The following is a 21,230-nucleotide window of genomic DNA, read 5'->3' as shown; positions in this document are numbered from 1 at the left end:
TGTATTGACAACATACAGGCATGTAGGGAATGATACATGGGGATTCTAAATGTCACGTTACTGTGGACCTCTGACCTCTTCTACAAGGTCAAATAAGGTCAAACTTTCCTAAAATGTCTTTTGTCTTTAAAACTTAAATTTCTACTGCCTTTGTTTTTATTGGCATCATTTAGGAAATGATGCTGGTGTATGGGAATTCTAAATATTACATTATAGTTTGCGTCCAAATATCATGTCACATTTGACCTCTGACCTGACTATGTTTCTGCCTTTCTTTCAAGTTGACCCCCAAATGTGTTTTCCCATTAAAGAATGTATTGTCAAGAGAAAGAGAATGAGCTGTCTGGTTAGTTATAAATATACTGTAGTATAAAATTATATAATTTTGCTCAAGCTATTCATGTCCAGTTATTTGCAAATCAATACCTATTATTCATGACCTGCTCCTCCATAATCTTTGTGCAATCAAAGTAAACATCTGTCATGCTGTCCTTATCGGGTTTTACTGCACTACAAACTTGTTAAAGTAAGTTTTAAAAGAACAAAGAAAGCAAAATGAACATATACAAAATACAAAACTATTCCCTTAAAAGTAAATACTGCTCAGAGAGTGAGGTGCCTTGGTGGAGGTTTGCACTCTCAGAGTGCTTCTTGTTTCGTATGCTTTTGTTTAGTTATGGTCACCGATTCAACTTCATACATTTGTATTTTGAGTCAAATTGAATTGTCAAAAAGACAACACACATTAACAAATATGGCATAACTCAGCATTATTTTCCTTCTTTCCAAATTCTCTAGAGACACTCCAGTGGAGTAGGTTGACCAAGATCATGGTGATGTAAAAATCCGACACTGCAATCTGTGCACGAGCCGACAGACACACACAGAGTGTGTCCAAACTTTTGACTGGTACTGTAAACCCCTGCCAAAGTACTCAAAACCATTTCCCACCATAGCAGGTGTCACCATAACCACATTACACACACACACACACACACACACACACACACACACACACACACACACACACACACACACACACACACGGCCGCAGCTGGTGATAGCACCAGGACTCTACAGTCATGCTAGCTGCACTGAACAGCTGCACTATATACAGAAAGTTTGAGCCAAATGCTAAGAACAGCGTGCTATTACGCTGTCAGTGACTTTGTTTTCATTTTGGATGTGACAATGCTAAGGTCTTTTTAGTAGCACTGAAAACAAATAGCACGGAGGCTGATGGGCCCTGAAATTTGGACTGAATTGTGATGTTAGAGGAAAGGTGAGTTTAAAGTGAGAACTGTGTGCCTTTGCTGCTATTTTTTTTTTTTGTGAGTTCTGTGAAGAACCTTGTAACTTTGGTTTAGAAAGGTGCTATAGAAATGAATGAAGTAAATAAATAAAGTCTCTCAAACTAAAGTCTCATTTCTGAAATTCCTTGTTCTGTGTGTGTGTGTGTGTGTGTGTGGGGGGGGGGGTCATGAAACAATAAATTAGATATACTTACATTTTTAGATGTTTTGATGGGGTTTTAATTGTATTAGAATAGCTTTCTGTAAGCATCAATGATATTATATATTATGCACCTTGATGCACATTTGCTATTTTGATTTTACATATCAAACAAGCAGCAGCTGAGAATTTCTAGCAGTAGCCGGAAGACAGAACACGGCTGAAACCTTGACATCATCTCGCTCATCAACACTGGTCACAGTACAATGACAAAAACTGAACCATAGATGGACAGATGTTGATGTTGTTTCCACAGAGAACAGAAGCTGTGTCAGACCATCTCTTACAAAATGAGAAATATACATCAGATTATTGCTAAGCAGGTCCAGGGTATACCCTGCCTCTCACTCTGTGGTAGCTGGGATAGGCTCCAGTCCCTCTGCGACCCTGAATTCGATAAGCCGAAGAAAATGGATGGATGGGCATTAATAGGAATCGAAGATACTCTGTGTATACAGGCTCTAGTTTATCAGACAGTCTATCAACAGAGCCTCTAAAGTTACTCTCTACACCTCAAGACATGTAAACTACAGTGAGATTTTAAGAAATGCCTGACATTTGGAAACAACATCTTCAAATAAGTATCTTGGGATGACAAGCTTTGAAACTAAATAAGAGCTCCACATAATTAAGTAATGATCATGAGAAATTGTTTTACATCTAAAGATAATGAGACAATTAAGGCGAGAGCTCATGCATGACAGGCAGTCAGCCAGGTTACAACCAAGTCTTGTTGTTGTCGTCAGATCCACTTTATTGACAGCTGGTTGAAACATCTTTCCTCTGAAGGCCTGAACTGGGGTCCATCCCACTGTAATCACAAAGCTATCCAAGGAGTTTTTATATTGGACAGAAACACAGTGACACCAATAAGTTCCAGACCTTAATTTATCAAACTCAAAGAGGTCTGGAAGAAATCTAATTAAAAATCTGAAGATACAGCAGACTTCACTAACAAGATAGTGGATTCAGGCAAGAACCAGCTGAGACAGATGCCTATAGCAGACTGAGACTGGCTCACTGAAAGGAGACTGAACAAGAAAGGAAAGACACTGGCTACATGAATAATACCTCAGGGACACATTATCATAGATTTATGCTGTCCATGATAGGGTTTGACTCTATAATTATGTTAATCATAGGATGCTAAATGTGTAAATGCACATCATCGAGATCACTTTACAGCAAAACATGTCTTTGCAAAAGACAGAACAATATGATGTATTGAAACTATTTGTATTTGAATACAAATGTGACTTTTTCAAGGTCGGCATATTTGGCTGCATAACTACAGTAAGTGCTGAAGTTCTTGGCAGCATTTCAGAATAAACAAAGGGAAACCTGTTGTGGATGTTTTTAACCTTGTGCAACTCTCTGTCATCTCTCTAGTATTTTTTTTTTTTTTTTTGGCAACTCTGTGATAATGAATACCGAATATTTACATTTTTATAGCAATTACCCACATAGATTTTACTAAATTGACCTTATTAGTGACCTCTGGCACTTTCAAAAGTGCTTTGTTTTTCAAAAACCAACACACACAGCCAGTCCCAGTGAGAGAAAGGGACACAACTCAACTTGTTTGCATTTGTGTTCATGAATAAATAACATGAACTGTTGTTTATTTAAAAGGCTAGATAAAGAACCTGAAAAGTTTAAAATAAAAACAAAAATCCTCTGCATCTGCATGGCACCGTAAATAAAGATTATGTCAGGTTAAGATTGATTGCTCAGGAAGTATAAGCTAGGGATGAAGAAATGAAAGCAGATGCTGCCCAGGAGCTTACAGAGTTAGCCTCTATCAGCTTAAGACTTGACCCGCTACTGTAGTCTAAGTCTTAGTGCTTTGTTTACTCTGTAGAGCTCATTGTACCGTGGGATGATGCTGTACAAAGTGTATAAATGAGACAAAGCTTTACATACACTGAACCAGCAGCCAAGAGTGAGGCTGGCTGTCCTTTGCATTCAGGGTCTGCTCTGTGGGAAAAGAGTTGCTTGCTGTGAATTCACATTCATTACTGGATTACTTTTGGGAGGTCACTGTGCATGCATGCTGCTATCACCTAACTGCCTCTGTCAGGAGCTGCTTTGAGCAACCTGATTATTAAATGTAGCATAACAGAGGAGGTGAACTGTGAACCTTTGACAACATAGCCACCTTACAGGCAAAATGAGACAACACCAGAATTTGCTCTTTAGAGAGAATGAAATTAAGTTATTCAGCTTGCTCATAGACAGCATAAAAGATGGACGTAGCCATGGCTATGTCGCCCGCTGGTTTGTGAAGTCCTGTTTTGAAGATTTGAGATGAGTGTTTTCACCATCACTAATGGTGTTTGGAAGCCAGATATGACAAGTGAGAAGTGGATCTGACTGTGAAACTGCATGCTCACTGGTTAACAATAATCCCAGTCTGACACTGAGAATGACCAAAATTCACAAAATGGAATTAATGTTTTGTTGACTATGACCTAAAATTAGACTGAACCCATAAACTGATCAGGGAGATCTTTACAGAGGTCATGGCAGAAGGTGTTTTTCCATAGACTTTTATGAGACTAGAAGTCTTTTTTGTAACCACAGCTGTTGCCCCCTAGTGACCATTACACATCCAGTTGACAACATTAGTATTTTTTTCAGAAACTGTTTGTCTGCCCAATGGAAAACCAGTGTTTGTGTCTCTGTTTTGCTCCTCACAATTTTTAAAGGCAAATACAGTCTCTGGGGCAAGAAAATTAAGGCAATGCTGAAGTGCCCAAAAAAAATTGCAGTTGGGCCTGGCTCAAAAAGCAAATCAGTCTCCACAGACTCCCACTTTAAAATGTCAGACTTAATAGCAGAAATAAACCTGTTTACAGCCTGGTACCAAAGAGTTTTGTTGTATTTTTGGCTCTATAGCTAGTTTCCCTCTTTGGGACAATTGCACATGAGGTTACGTTTTTTTAATAATCTCTTTGAGTGACTGGGGTTTTCTGACATAGGTGGCTATAGCAAATAACTATCTGCTCAGCTTCACCTCAGCTAACTGGAGTCACTGAAATGGGCGTTTCTTTTGGAGCATTTCCATGGCATTTATCTGACAAATAATATGATTTACATTCATAGACATTATAAAAAATGGATGTAGTTCCCGGGTCCTAAAAATGAAGCTTATGTGGAGTTACCTTAAACCTGCATTCTATCTGAAAGCCACCAGATGGCGATAGGTGTGGTTGCAAAAAGACTTCTGGTCCTATAACTGTGCATGTGAGAGAAACTTTCTGTCTTGACCTCTGTAAACACTTATAGCTTTTATGGGCTCAGTCTGATCGTGGTGTGATCAGAGGTGAACAGAGGTGTGATTCAGACCCCCCCCCCCCCCAAAAAAAAAGAAAAAAGAAAAATAAAAAATTAGCAAAGTAAAGCTAAGGTTAATTGCAGAGTCAGAGGATAGGGTTTTTTGTTGTTGTTGTTAAACAAGTGATTGTAAAGTGAGCAAGTGATTATGCTTAAGGGCAAGCAAGTCAAGCACTGCTTGCCCAGGGAAATCTAAAAGAGACAAAGTGAAAGTAGACTCTTTCCTTACATCGCAAACTGTGTTCTGCCCCACTGACATTCTCCCATTGCCTCCATTGCATCCATCCTGTAGATTACTGCCATCTTATGGCTGCAGTTGGCTATCGTCTCTGGAAGCTAGCTTGACTCCACGCTATTGGAATCTATAGTTTCATGTCATTTTCATGGGCATGCCTGTGTCCCATTAACAAAGGCTTTTGTCTGGCAAGCTGAGAGCGAAACAGTAGTTTCTGGTTGCTTGCACATGCGTATTGTAGATAAACCTCTGTTCTTTTAATGGAGACTGACAGGTGACCAGGATGTTAGACAAGCTGCTCCTGGCTCTGCTTTCACTGCTCTGAAATCAGTTATGATCTGTGCATAATTATACATGTGCAGATATATGTGAAAACAGAGGTAGCAGAAGCAAAATAACTACAATTCAATTTTATTTACAGTGGCTTGCAAAAGTATTCATACCCTTTGAACTTTTCCATATTTTGTCACATTACAACAACAAACAAATATATTTCACTGGAATTTAATGTGAAAGACCAACACAAAGTGGTATACAATTGTGAAGTGGAAAGAAAATTATACATGATCTAAAACATTTTTTACAAATAAAAAACTGAAAAGTGCGGTGTGCAAAAGTATTCAGCCCCCCTGAGTCAATACTTTGTGGAACCACCTTTTGCTACAATTACAGCTGCAAGTCTTTTAGGGTATGTCTCCACCAGCTTTGCACATCTAGTGACCAAAATTTTTGCCCATTCTTCTTTGCAAAACAGCTCAAGCTCAGTCAGATTAGATGGAGAGTGTTTGTGAACAGCAGTTTTCATATCTTGCCACAAATTCTCAATTGGGTTTAGGTCTGGACTTTGACTGGGCCATTCTAACACATGAATATGTTTTGTTTTAAACCATTCCATTGTAGCCCTGGCTTTATATTTAAGGTCGTTGTCCTGCTGGAAGGTGAACCTCCGCCCCAGTCTCAAGTCTTTTGCAGACTCCAACAGGTTTTCTTCCAAGATTGCCCTGTATTTGGCTCCATCCATCTTCCCATCAACTCTGACCAACTTCCCTGTCCCTGCTGAAGAGAAGCAGCCCCAGAGCATGATGCTGCCACCACCATATTTGACAGTGGGGATGGTGTGTTCAGAGTGATGTGCAGTGTTAATTCTCTGCCACACATAGCGTTTTGCATTTTGGCCAAAAAGTTCAATTTTGGTCTCATCTGACCAAAGCACCTTGTTCCACATGTTTGCTGTGTCCCCAAAATGGCTTCTGGCAAACTGCAAACGGGACTTTTTATGGTTTTCTTTTAACAATGGCTTTCTTCTTGCCACTCTTCCATAAAGACCACATTTGTGCAGCGCACGACTAATAGTTGTCCTGTGGACAGATTCCCCCACCTGAGCTGTGGATCTCTGCATTTCGTCCAGAGTCACCATGGGCCTCTTGGCTGCATCTCTGATCAGTGCTCTCTTTGTTCGGCCTGTAAGTTTAGGTGGACGGCCTTGTCTTGGTAGGTTTACAGTTGTGCCATACTCTTTCCGTTTTGGATAATGGATTGAACAGTGCTCCATGAGATGTTCAAAGCTTGGGAAATCTTTTTATAGCCTAAGCCTGCTTTAAACTTCTCCACAACCTTATTCCTGACCTGTCTGGTGTGTTCTTTGGACTTCATGATGCTGTTTACTCCCCAGTATTCTCTTAACCAACCTCTCACGGAGCAGCTGTATTTGTACTGAGATTAGATTACACACAGGTGGACTCTTTTTAGTCATTAGCAGTCATCAGGCAACTTCTGAATGTAACTGGTTGCACTCAGAGAAAAGGGGGCTGAATACTTTTGCACACAGCACTTTTCAGTTTTTTATTTGTAAAAAATGTTTTGGATCATGTATAATTTTCTTTCCACTTCACAATTGTATACTACTTTGTGTTGGTCTTTCACATTAAATTTCAGTGAAATATATTTATGGTTGTGGTTGTAATGTGACAAAATATAGAAAAGTTCAAGGGGTATGAATACTTTTGCAAACCACTGTAATAAACCAAGTCCAACAGACGCAGGCTTCACCAGACATGTATGAGAAACTGCTTGGTTCACCAAATGTACCAAGTTTTCTTTGATGTTTTTAATCCCTCTGTAGATATTAACAATTACCAATGTCATATACACTATATGGGCAGAAGCATTGGACCACATCTCCTAATCTTTAAATTCAGGTATTTTCAGTCCCTTTGCCAAAATCCAGCACCTAGCCATGCAGTCTCTCTTTACAAACATTTGAGAAAGAATGGCTCGTTCTAAAGAGCACAGTGAATTCAAGTAAGGTGCTGAGACAGCTAGAATATTTTTATTTTACTTAGACTATATTGCCAAAAATATTCACTCACCCATCGAAATAATTGAATTCAGGTGTTCCAGAATAGAATTTAAAATTCTTCTCCTCACATACAAGGTCTTGAATAATCAGGCACCATCTTACAGTATCTCAAAGACCTCATAGTACCATATCACCCCAATAGAGCACTTCGCTCTCAGACTGCTGGCTTACTTGTGGTTCCTAGGATACTTAAGAGTAGAATGGGAGGCAGAGCCTTCAGCTTTCAGGCGCCTCTTCTGTGGAAGAGGCGCCTGAAAGTTTTCTCTGGGTTTTCTCTGTATTATTGTAGGGTCTTTACCCACAATACAAAGCGCCTTGAGGCGACAGTTTGTTGTGATTTGGCGCTATATAAATAAAATTGAATTGAATTGAATTGAATTGAATCTGTTAGTGGTATTATAACAAAGTAGAAATGTTTGGGAATGACAGCAACTCAGCCACAAAGTGGTAGACCATGTAAAGTCACAGAGCAGGGTCATCAGATGTTGAGGCACATAATGCACAGAGGTCACCAACTTTCTGCAAACTTCATGTGATCTTCAGATTAGCTCAAGAACAGTGTGTAGAGAGCTTCATGGAATGGGTTTCCATGGCTGAGCAGCTGCATCCAAGCCTTATATCACCAAGCACAGCGGAAAGCACCAGATGCACTGGTGTAAAGCACACTGCCACTGGACTCTAGAGCAATGCAGTGACGAATCATGATTCCCGCTGTCTGTCATTCCAACGGATGAGTCTGGGTTTGGTGGTTGCCAGGAGAACAGTACTTGTCTGACTGCATTGTGCCAAATGTTGGTGGAAGGGGGGGTTATGGAGTGGGGTTGTTTTTCAGGAGTTGGGCCCCTTAGTTCCAGTGAAAGGAACTCTTAATGCTTCAGCATACCAAGACATTTTGGACAATTTCATGTTCCCAACTTTGTGGGAACAGTTTGAGGATGGCCCCTTCCTGTTCCAACATGACTGCACACCAGTGCACAAAGCAGGCCCATAAAGACATGGATGAGAGAGTTTGGTGTGGAAGAACTTGACTGGCCTGCACAGAGTCCTGACCTCAATCTGAGAACACCTTTGGGATGAATTAGAGCAGAGACTGTGAGCCAGACCTTCTAATCCAACATCAGTGTCTGACCTCACAAATGTGCTTCTGGAAGAATGGTCAAAAATTCCCATAAACACTCCTAAACTATGTGGAAAGCCTTCGCAGAAAGAGTTAAAGCTGTTACTGTATAGCTGCAAAGGGTGGGCCAACATCTTATTAAACCCTATGGATTAAGAATGGGATGGTACTCAAGTTCATATGCGTGTGAAGGCAGACAAGCAAATACTTTTGGCAATGTAGTACATATATTTTACCATACATTTTAAATGAAGATGTTGACCTGTTCTGGGGGCTATTAAAAGCTGTTTTTAAAGATATATGTTCCTCACATGCAGCCACATTACAAACATACATGATTTTATAGAATAGTCTGCATTGCTCTGGATTATCAACTATCCAGCAGAATATAAAATATTCTGAGAGAGGCAGTGAAAGAGGGGGGTCATTGTCTCTGCATCCCTTTGTGTAAAAGTCACTTCATGCCACTGAATATTAGTATAAAATAGAATGAGTGCAGCAGCTTTAAATGAATTATTCCTTAAAAGCTGGATGAAGCACAAAACACTGAATTCTATCACAGACATGAGAATAAATAGCTACTGGGGGTGGGGGGGCTTTAATGGTAAATCTTTCACATGTCTCCACTTTGCCTATACAGCGCTGTTTCTGGACCGCTGAGCAGGAAAGTTGGATGGTTAACCACCCCTGTTGAGTCATGAACTGCTGAACATGTCATTTCAATTCAGTTGAGCTGTAATTCTGAGTATAAGCAGAGCTTCAGCGTGTAAGAGTGGTTAAACACAAATCAGTGTAGATTTGTGTTGATATGAGCTGAGTGCTGGTATTGAGAAAATTGGACCAAAATTTACTGCTCAGCCTCTCTGAGCTGTTGTGGGCCAAATTTAGTGCAGCATATGTGATGAGGCGTGCTTACCCAGTCTGTCCTAACACTCAAGCCAGGATTTTTCCTCAGCACCCGCCTACAATCAATACTTATCCAGAACTCAGCAGCTTTGCATATAAAAGTACCGCAGACTTCTTCTGTTGCTCTAAAGGTTTGTCCATAATTTACTTGGACATTACCTCGACACAGCAACTGTACAGTAAGTCAGCTAAGGGGGAATTCAAAGACAAAAGGTGATGGCTGGTTGCACACAGTGCCAGTTTGTCCTCAGCACCGCTGAGGTATTGAGTGATAGCCGCTGGAGCGGAAGGCTCTGATGGATGAGTGGTGATTGAGGAGATCTGAAAGACAGAGGTGTGATGGCATGGTGGCAGCTTGCCACCTGTAAAAAAAACAACTAGCAGTTAGGATCAATCCATCTTTATATCTGTCACACACATTCATAAGCACACACTATTTTAGTCATTTCCTCCACATAAAGGGGTGTGGTTTCGTAGCGCCAGCATCTCAGGGTAATAAGGAATTGCAGCTGAGTTGAGCTGGAAGATATGCGCACAGATACAGCAAATATGGATTAATAGCAATGTTTACTTTTTTTTAGGTAATCTTTTTCAGACAAACAGGATTTTTTTTTTTTTTTTGGAACAGCCAAATATGTCAACTATATACGACAGGCATAATAAATTTGTTTTATCTCTGTTTAAAAAAAAAGCATGAGTTTTGAGTTTGCAGCTATTATTTAATCCACCCATGTTTATGCGATATAAAAGAAGTTCAGCAGATCACTGACAAGAAGGTGGAAGGAACCAAAAATCCATAAAATTGCTAAGCTTTGATGAGTATTTTTATTATGTAAATCATCTCTGGTGCAAATACACTGAATTAGTCCTTTCATGATGAAGATTGTGACATTTGGCTGAAAAAACAGGGAGAAAGCTGGAATGTTTTTTTCACCCTCATAAACAGATCAAACTCAAACAATACTGTGTTTTCTTAGGCCCAATACAGATATTTTATTTTTACTGTAAGAACTTCCGATAGATTGTGTCACATAAGGCCAGGATTACATTATACTGTAAAGGGCAAATGAAGGGTTCATTGCTTGTTAACTTTCCAGCAGTGTGTTTCACAAATTAAATAGCAATATAAAGCGAAGACACCGCTCAGCATCACACTACTGCTCAGCTGGAATGCGACTCTGCTACATGTGCTGCAGACAGTGCTGTAAATATCAGAGCGTGCTCTGCTGGGCAAACTCGATAATGACACCATTTCCCAAGAACGTTTGTCTGCTTATTTTCAATAGTAGATCTGTGCTTAAATTTTACTGGCTCACAAACACACACACACACACACACACACACACACACACACACACACAAGTGTGTTTTGCTATCTTTGTGGGGAATTTCCATTGACTTCCATTCATTTCTACAGCCTAAACCTTACCTTTACCCTTTTCCTAACCCTAACCATCACATACCTAACCCTAACCCTAACCTAAACTCAATTCATACCTTAGCCCTAACTCTGACCCCTGACCCAAAAACAGGGTTTCCCCTTCTGGGGACAAGGTTCCAGTCCCCACAAGGAGCAATTGGTCCCCACAACGTAGTATATGTCAGGAAAATTGTCCCCACAAGGTATTATAAACATACGCACACACACACACACTCACAATAATTTTAAAATCTTTGGCCCTGGTCATGGCATCATGATGCATAAAAAACACAAGGGAATAGGAAGAGAAAGTTCCAAAGTGTGAACCATGTAAATCTTTTTCTAAAACTTTATTTAGAAATAGACTGTACTCTCATAAAATAAAGAAAAAACTACTACTCACAAATGCTAACATTATAAGCAAAAGCAACTATGAATATTAAAGGAGCAAATGAGATGATCTAGGTATTGATCCATAAAGTGCACAGGGAGGTGGTCAGGGTAGATGGCTGGGTCAGCCAACACTTCATCACAGAAGATTACATTTTGTTTCCTGCTCCAAATAAAAAGATTTTTTTGTAAAAAATAAATAAATACTATTCCCATTTTGAGCATGTTTAACTTTGCAACCATGACAATGAAGGTAATTAATTTATATCAAACCTCCATCCTTTTATAATTCTGAACCTCACCAAATAGTTATGCCCCTGGGTCATCATCAGAGATGCGCAAAAAGCAACCTTAATGGGCATTCGGGTTGGAAAGCTCGTTGCACTAACAAAATTGACTAATAGAGTATGCTGGCCAATTTTGCATAAAGAAAAGCTGATCAAAAAGGTGAGGCATGATTATTACTTTAACAGCAATCTTGTCTAAAACAATGTTTTTCATCTTGCCTTCCAGAGTGGATGTTTCGAAGAGGTATAAACATATTTGCCTGTAATGAGGATGGTGATCACCATGCAGTAATGTTTAATTTCTATAATACTCCAGGGTTTATTTTGGAGGTGAAACAACAACTATGGAAATTGCCAATTCACACACTACAACACTATAATGAACCTCTAAAGCATTATTCATTTATTTATTATCCTTCAGTCAAGCAGACAGTTACCACTTATATCTCCCAAAATAAAGTGGTGCCCATGAATACTATTAGAGTAATGGAAAAAAATACTTCCAGAGTTAGCGTTCAGCATTTAATACCACATCTATTGATCATCTCTGATAATGACAGAGGCACAGTGCCAAAGCAGGGAGAAGATTGAGAGTGGGTGCTAGTGGATGAGCTTTAGGGATCTAATTTAGCTGTGGGTGAGATTTTAGCGTGATTAGTATTTATATGACACATCATCCACATTAGGCAGAGCTTCCCTGTTCCACATGCCACTCTTGATCTTCCTCTCTCCTCCCTGTTTCAAAGACATGGCAGAACGGTGATGGGCACCATCTGGCACTCACTGTTGGCACAAGTTCGGTATGTGATTATTGCCAAACAGCATGAACAAGGGTTCTCGCTCTCCTGCTTTTCTTGGTGTGTCTCTCACTCCTCTGTTTCACACCCAGCTTTATATCTGTCATTTCCACACAGAAACAAACTCATGACGGGGATGGATACACATTTGTAAGGACATATAACAATTTTACGGTTTCACATCTCCTTTGAATGGTCTGAAACAAAAGTGTTTTAGATGTATGCACTGTGAGCACGTCACATACCACTGTGCCTGCTTTTACCTAGCTGTAGTACTGTCAGCAGTTCAAGAGAAAAAGTAAGCATATGGAACCAATAATGCTCTTCATATCTATTTTCTTGTTTTCTCACTGTGAAAATCTCGTACTACAGCTGGCTGAACGTTTCCTCTGTGTAGATTCATATGAATGAGATTGATGCCTACAGTGTATTTTCTCCCTCTCCCCTGCGAGATGCCTGTTGATCCGCTGCTCAGCCCTGAAGTAAAGATGGATTACTGCAGAAGAACTGCCTGCCTTGCCCTTTACACATTTCACACACACCACTTCTCCATTATCAGCCTCATCCACGGGAATAAGAGGTGCGCATGTGCGCACACACACCCCTACGTCGACACAGCTCGGAAAGCTCTGATGGGGTTGTTAGCAAAAGGTCACTGTCAAGACTCTGACAAATCTTTCTTTAGAGAGACAAAAACCTTTCATATCCAGTTACACTCATACTACACCAGGTATCAGTTTTTTTTGTTGTCTTTTTATCAGTTTCTATTTACATCTGTCTCTCCCTGTTTCTCTATTTTATTTATTTTTTTAATTTCTTTATTTTGCTTAAGTTGCACAGTACGGAATATATCTGTTCATGTTTGGATCAATTTCCCATCAGGTATTGACAACCTGGATATTTAAAATATCCAGAAAAGCAAATCCAGGCTCAGCAGCAAGAAGTTTATATCCAGATCTTGGCTGACTGAAGGACCTTAGCCTCAGCAGTCAATTGAAATAAGCTTGACTGGTAACTAAATTGTTCTTGATTGTATGGGGTCTAAGAGCTGCTCTGCTTATTTTCATTCTTGCCACAAAATTTTGGAATGCCATTATACCAGACATAAGCAGTGGTGTGCAGTGACTTTTACAGAATGGCAAGCAGAAACGGTGAGCCCCCTCCTCGTCATACATATTGGCTAAGGTGGTTAGTAAGAGAAAACTTATCACATTTATCATTGTGTTTTATTTGCTGAAGTTTCCGCACAATGCACAGATGGTAACTGATCTTGGAGCAGTGAAAGCAGAGCCAGCAGCAGTTTGTCTAACAGTCTTCCATCAGTTTCTCATCAAAGACCAGACGTTTAACCACAATGTGCATGTGCAAATTACCAGAAAAATAAAGCTGCTGGCCTACCAGCTTGCCCAGCTCCAGCCTTTTTAACAGGACATGGACATGCCCATAAAATCAGCATATGCTGCAGACAGCAGTGTAATTAGAGGCAAGTAGAGTTAAGCCTGCTTCCAGAGACAAAGGCCAACGGTGGTCACAAAACAAAGATGGCAGTCATTTAAAGGATGGTGCAAATAGGCAATGAGAGAAGCTTATGGGACAGAACACTTCGCTTTTCACTTTGGGTTTTAATTGATGTCTATTTTTGGATTTCACTGGGCAAGCAGTGCCTTCCTTGCTTGCCTTGACAGTTTGCTGCTCAGCCTAAGATATTATTTATGGCTTACATTCATAATATATCCATTACTTAATTGCCTCACTATGCAGGACATTTCACTCGTTCTGGTAAATCCTTTTTTCCAAAACAAGAATGGGCAATATTCAGTATTCACATATAAACAAAGATGCATGTTGCACTTGAAGACAATGTTAAGAGAACTCTGACATTATACCAAAATACTAAAATTGTGAACCAAAAAACAAACAAACAAAACAAAAAACAAGCTGAAACATGTTGGTATCCACAACAGAAGCTTAATCTCATTGGAGGGTTATACATGAATGACTTTTTTACATGGTCTGCGAGGTCAAAAGTCACAGTACTAGTACTACATTAGTGTCTAAACTCTGACTGCTGCCTCACAGACGATGTCACAGAACAAGAGGAAACCTTCAAAATAAGACAACCCTTCAGACTCAGCGCTGCAATGGTGAAGTAAATCGGATTAATGGTGAAACAGATGTAGTTTCCTTGATTTGTGAGATACAAATACCAGCGCACTGACACTAAACTTGTATGTGATTCAGTGCCAAATAGTTTATGTTTCATAAAACGTAAAAGTGTGGTTTATTCCTGCTCTCGTTGCTTCATTGCATCTTCAAATACAGATGCACTCCTCCTCTTTCTTAACTTCTATTTTCTCCTCTGAGAATACATTTTATATTCTATTGAGTCAGGTCTTTTCTCTACCAGTTATGATAATGGCAGGGAATTGTCAATGTTTAATGAAAGGCTGAAGGCTAGATACAGGTTCAGAAATATCCCTGTGTACATGAACATGAGAAGTTCATCTATAATTAGTTCACACATCACTGTGTTTCAGGGGAGCTTTGTTAAATATGTGCACATGGTGGTGTAGATTTATTTTGGACAAGTGTCTTCTCATTTGCATGCTGTACATATAGTGCAAATGTTGATTTCCATGAGTAAACTGTGCATAGAAATATGCTGGGGTCATGGTTCATTTATCTATGGAGGGTAATGCAGAGCTGTAAGTAACAATCGTTCCTACTAACCTTCTCTCTGACGTTCCTCTCACCCTTCTTTCCTGCTGCTTCTATACCCAATCCAAAGTTGCCAGTTTGCACCACTTCACCTCATCCCAATTTAGGTGTGAAATGTATTTATATTCAAAGCGGGGTGGGGGGTGAAGAAGCGGAGGCAGAGCAGAGGAAGTGACACAAGCAATCTACGGGAAAAGGCGCCTCTTTCTGATGTCTGTAAAATAGCATATTCCTCTGGATAAAAGCAGGACAATGCGAAGCTGTCAGTAGCTATGGGCCAGTGTTAGGACCATGGTGGGAATATTTGAATTGGACTGCTATGCGCTTCTGGGCCAGATGAGAAGGTGATTCAAAGGTGGTGAAAGGAAACGTGAGACCGAGCTGTGAAGTGGCACTCCGGAGATAGGGAAGGAGACAGAAGCATATTATGGAGGGCAAGAGTTGTATGAATGAGGGCTCCATGCACCACAGCCCACAACTCTTAACACTCACTTGAGTGACTGCAAAGACACTGAATTTTCTCACTAGATTCTTCGCTTTAGTGTACTCTATTCCCCTTCGCTTTATTCCCTTGTTCAGCCCTTCACAGCTTGACAGAATCACAAAAAGCCACATGCTGTTTAGATTCTTTTTAACCCAATCAATTTATTCTCTCAATCAATTAATTCTCTCAGAAACTCAGCTTGCATTGAGCTGCATGTTTAATCATGCAAAGCATGCAGAGCTGCTCCATCACAGAAATCTACTGGACAAGCGTCTCTGGCAATCGTCCTTCACCCATATCGAGCCAACAAAGAGATGACTCCAGGTCTCCTTCGACACCATTATTACTTTTTAAAATCTTTTAAAGCCGTTGTGATGAATTCTTAATGTGGATTAATATTTCACTGCACACTAGAGTTAGGCATTTCGGGAGGGGGGGGGGGGGGGGGGGGGGGTGACGGGACACATAGCCAAAATAAAAAAAAGAGATACTGAGATGCAGTAGGAGTCATTCCTAATTCATTTCCCATGCCCAGTCTCCAGACTCTCAACTACTCAACCAACTCACTCTGAGGTCTATCATAATCGAAGGACAGCGTGCGAATATCTGTCGTGTGATGTTGTGTCAGTGGAGATGTGCGTCGAGGAAGTGCTGATTCATGATTGGTGTGTGGTGGGAATGGGGAGTGATGAGCTAGCACTGTAGGCGCTGTCACAAAATGTTCATCTCAAGTCAATCCTGATGGATCAGTCTATAGCCTGCATCTTACGAGACATGAAAAAGAAATCCTCTGTCACCACTGCGCCTGGCATGCATATGCATATCACCGATGTGAATAGGCACTCATGGACAAATGTTTAAAGAGTCTAGCTAGACTGTAAATGAGAGCGATAGAGAGAAAACAATATGAGTGTGAAACGAGGCCACAGCGCAGATTTGAAACAAACATGAGTGACATCTCCACAGCTGGAAGGAAAGCGAGAAAGACACGAATGCTTCCTCAGCACTCCTTTATCTCAATTATCTGTTGTTCACTGAAGGCGATGACGGTTTTGTTTTAAAGAAGATAAAAAAAAAAAAAAAACATTAGTAGACTCATAGTTTAGCTGAAAACGTATGGTCCACAGAGTCATTAATCCATCTCCAAGTTGCAGCCCATCAAGCTCCTCCAGCGAAATGCGTGATCGAGCAATAGACAGAGCAGTTGCCGAGATAAAGCAGCAGAGCGCAGATCTGATTAGGCTGCTGTCTCCGTACACTCCACGGGGATTAAGCACAACAGCTCCTTGTTAGACCTCCCTACTCCGTTTCATACAGCACATTCGCCATTAGCAAAAAGAATAACAGGGAGAGAGAGAGAAAAAAAAATCACAACTGCACTCACTAATTAACACTCCTGCGCGGCCACACAATCGAATTCACATTTTAATATGCAGTTAACGTGCCACCGGTGCTGGATAAATAACATCAGATACATCGTGCATTATTCTTCCTGTAAAATGAGACCTTAAAAAGCAGAACAAATGAAGTGCTTGTTTATGAGGCTTGTTTGGGTACAAAATGCTCAAAATGTCACACTCTGTAGCCACTAGTATCTACATTTGCATGCTTAAAGTGTCATTAGCATTTTTATATAAGCTTTGCCCTGAAAGATGTCCTGAGAAACTAGAGAAAAAAGACACGCTTAAATACACACGTATCATGGTAGCTTTGTACTTAACATATTCATATTGTTGATGGGTGTTTATTTTTCTTTTAATGAGATGTTTATCACATCTAGTTTGATGCCTCCATTAAAATAAGGGTTAGACTTTGTCCTCAGATTTTCCAGATTTTACAATCCCACTTTTACACGCATCACTACGTAACACCTTTCTTTTCCCTCGGTAATAAGTGGGGGTTTTCCCTGATTGCTTCCGCCTCAAGTTGCCCTTTTGTGACATAAGCAATCAGGGGGAAAAAACACTTAATAAACAGGATCAAAAACATAATTCAATTGTTCTGTTTGAAAACTACAGAATCGCCACTAGAATGCTAATGTTGTTGATTTGTCAGTATGGAAAAATAAGGAAATGGATCATTTCAGCTTGATTTTGCTCAGCACTCTAATAGTTTGGATGTAAACCCCCATCTTAAATAAAGTGCATGTCTATGTGGCAACAGAACAGTCACACAAGTCAGCAAAAGGTATATGAGTTTGCTCAAAACCTTTCCCTATAAGTGGGAGAAAACTCAGATTAAATGTGGATTAAATCCATGTGCGTACCACAAAAATTCCGTGGTTTCAGCTTTTTTTATTTTTATTTTGAGATTTTATCTGTGCTCTGAGATCCAAATAATTGACTTATTTGTATCCTTACTGGAAACAGCTGTGTGACAAAAAACAAAACAAAACAAAACAACAGTACTATGAGTGCAGTGAATCAGAATGCAGAAAACAGCTCTTTTTTGCTGTTGTGGTGCCAATGCTGGCACCTGCTCTGCCTCGGTGCCTTTTAATAATCTGGTCACATTATAACAAGTTTGAAACCCGAACGTTACGCTGCATTATGTAGTGGGAGCTGGGGTAATTTCTGGAGGAAGAAAATTGTCAGGGGAAAAATCTGCAGTCTGCATCTGTGAGGTTTCTTGCCTTGGCCCCTCCCAGAGCCACTGAGGTCAGTAGTTCTTTGGGCCCAAATATGTGTCTGTTTTTGGCAGAGGCTTGATGAAGCACCAGCACCACATGACTGAAAAAGATGGACAAGTTTCAGCCTGGAAAACCAAAACAATGAGCTGAAAGATTGCAAAACTCACCTTAGCTGAAGGGAACTGTGGATATTAACCTGTGAGTTTATTGCCACCCTTTTCATGCGAGTGCTTATCTGATCCACTAGTAATATTTAAGCATTTATTTTAGCCACTGAAATTTCAGCTGAAATTTGTTTTGGCTTACTTGTCAATGACAAATGCTCTTGCACAAAAATCTGAAAAGGAATTCATTTTTTGTGAATAAACTCCTGTCTTAGCTTTTCAACTAGACTGACAGGGTGTGGCGTGCTGAGCTGGGCTTTTCTTCGAGGACTAAGATTTCAAGAAGCTTTTTAATTGATGAAATCTGCCTTGTCAGATTTTAGGGCTTTTCCATCACTCACTTTTTCAGGCTACGCTTTATCTTCACCTTTTTTTCTTTATTGCTGTCTAATTCTCTTTTTCTAAACTTGGCTCTACTTGAGCCGTGGAGAAAAGAGAATCTCCTCCCCTTTCAGGGCAGGAAAATCCTCTTGTCACACATGAAAGAAACATGTCGACTTGGCAGCAGATTGAATGATAAGTCCTCATCTGACCAGAAAACCGAGGCTCGCGATGTCTTCGGCGCAGAGTGATATTAAGTGAAATATTTCAGAACTGCCACCAAGAGAAAAAAATTCGATGAGACAGAAGAACGTACCAAAATGATAACTTTTGGATTTCTGTCTCCTTTTTTTTTTTTTTTTAACTTTTTCCTGCGACATTCCTGAGGAGTAATGTTGCATTCAAGATGAAGCTCTTTTTAGTTTCTGAATCAATCATTTTCTTTATCGGCCTCTTTCCCCTCTTTTCTTTTTTCATTTCTACATCTCAGATCTTTTCTTTTAGATCTCTCTCTTTTTTCTTTCTTTCTTTTCTTTTACTTTCTTATCCTCAGCTGCCTCCCCTACTGTTTTTTCCATGTGTCTTGATTGACGGGCTCTGCATACACAGTATAAATAAATTACTGAGCACAACCAGATTAGGATAATAGTTTGATTGAATCATTTATGTGGTTTACAGTAACTGAGCTTCAGTTATAATACTGTTTGCTTGATAATGGAGTTAAGGTCGAGGATATGTCGCAGCTACAGGAAACACCTTATTAGTGGCGCAAAATAATAAATAATAAATGAGCGAGTGGGCACAGAATCAAATCACTGCAAGTAATCAGTCTGGGGTGAATGCATGTCACTTTTCACAGCTCCAGACAACAATTAAAAAGACTGATGATGAATCTTGTCTCCTTAATTGAGTTATTCCTTCTCAGATTTATGAAATAATTTCCTAACCCCTCTAAGGTGTTTAAATGAAAGTTTTAATAATCAGAGTACTGCTTTAATCCTGTCATAATCAAATTACATCCACGCATGCAAGCACTCATGTCACCCCTCCTGTCCTATTACTCTTTCTCCTCTCCTCTCCTCTCCTCTGTTTTTTTCCCCCCAGTCTTTGACATTTACAACCAGGAGACATGGATTTCAATTTTGTTGCAATCCCCACTTTTCTTTTCGCCTTTCTTCACCCTCCTATAAAGTGTGAAATCCTGTTTGTTAATTGATTGATTTCAATTCAAATCTCAGAGCGGAATGATTTTGCAGTCTGTGTGTGTGTGTGTGTGTGTGTGTGTGTGTAAAAGACAGATAAGTGTTGAAAAATGAGTGGAGCAAAGAGGGTGGGGGGGGGTTGGATTCATGACTGAAGTCTGTGTTTCTTGTTTACTCTATAAAATTAGAGGAGGAGCATGAGAATGATTGTGATCAATATGGCTTTTATAAGTGCGTTCAGTGATCAAAACCCACAGCAGTGTTTATGCAGTGGTGGAGTGGGCCATACTCAGAGTGCTTTATCAGGCTGTGCTGTCACACAGAGCAGAATGACAATCCTACCAAGCCATAAAACTGAACTTCCAAAAACTGATGTGATTCAAAGTGACAGCGTGATGCACATAACTGTGCACCGACACAAGCTCTGTGCTCTCGGTGCTCACGTGTGATACAAGCAATAGTCAGAAATTCACACATGTATACATCCACATACCTGTAGATGATGCACGCACAGTCCCTGCAAGTCCCACAGTTCTCAATGTCCTGTCCGGTTCTGTAGGAATGTCTTCTGTTGAGAAGCACAGAGATGACATATCAGGGGTAAAAGAGGGATGTTTTTTGTTTGTGTGTTAGTGCGAGCCCACAAAGACATATTCAGGTTATCGTTTCCCCTCGTTGAGTCGAATTTTTGGCACACACATCCCTGCATATAAACCAATCTCCTCCCTGAAATCACCCCTGATCATTTTTTAATGAACGATACCCCTTCCAACGGGCTCAGTCAGTTACGTAAACCATGAGTCACTAGATCACTCCAGGCATAAAATAATGCTTATGAGGTAGAAGTCAAGTCTGCATACACAAGACCGGGGACTGAATTTGAATACTGGAACATGCAAGATGTGTCACTTTATGAGACAGTAGGCTGTTCAGTCACATGTTCAAATGTCTTCAAAGGGCTGGCGTTAGTGTTAACACTGTGATTTGGATTACACTGCTCAGGCATCAGTCAAGTCTTTCCATGGATTCACAGACACACATCTATACGCGTGTATCCATGAATTTTTTTTCTCATCCCCACATCATGGACTATTTTGGAATGATAAGGCAGAAGAAATTACTAAGCAGCTTACAATGTAGGAAGCAGATTAATTAAAGACTTGATGAAAATGGTAACAGGTTTACATTGAAGAGACATGGAGCATCTGAAACCACATGATGACAACTAAACACTGATTTCAATCTCTCCCGCCTGCTGCATACATGCATGAGGAACAAGCTACTGCAAATTAAGTGCACCCAAACTCCCAAAAGCCTCCCTGTGGTCTGACATGAGATCAGTTCCTTAGCATA

The 21,230-nt window shown here is 40.1% G+C and overlaps 1 protein-coding gene across 2 annotated transcripts in view; it reads right to left on the bottom strand.

Moving 5' to 3' along the window:
* Positions 1-21,230, bottom strand: part of LOC115788998 (protein INSYN2B-like) — a 33,389-nt gene that overhangs the window by 7,873 nt on the left and 4,286 nt on the right. Inside the window, exon 3 of one of the 2 annotated variants that reach the window (XM_030742141.1) lies at positions 20,371-20,445. In XM_030742141.1, coding sequence (XP_030598001.1) covers positions 20,371-20,445 — 75 coding nt within the window. The remainder of the gene's footprint in view (positions 1-20,370; positions 20,446-21,230) is intronic. The other variant, XM_030742142.1, reaches the window with a different exon arrangement.

This window comes from Archocentrus centrarchus, chromosome 12 (genome assembly GCF_007364275.1).
Source record: "Archocentrus centrarchus isolate MPI-CPG fArcCen1 chromosome 12, fArcCen1, whole genome shotgun sequence".
In the NCBI taxonomy this organism is placed as follows: Eukaryota; Metazoa; Chordata; class Actinopteri; order Cichliformes; family Cichlidae; genus Archocentrus; species Archocentrus centrarchus.
Note: the sequence above shows the minus strand (reverse complement) of the source record. Positions and strands in the feature narration are given on the sequence as shown.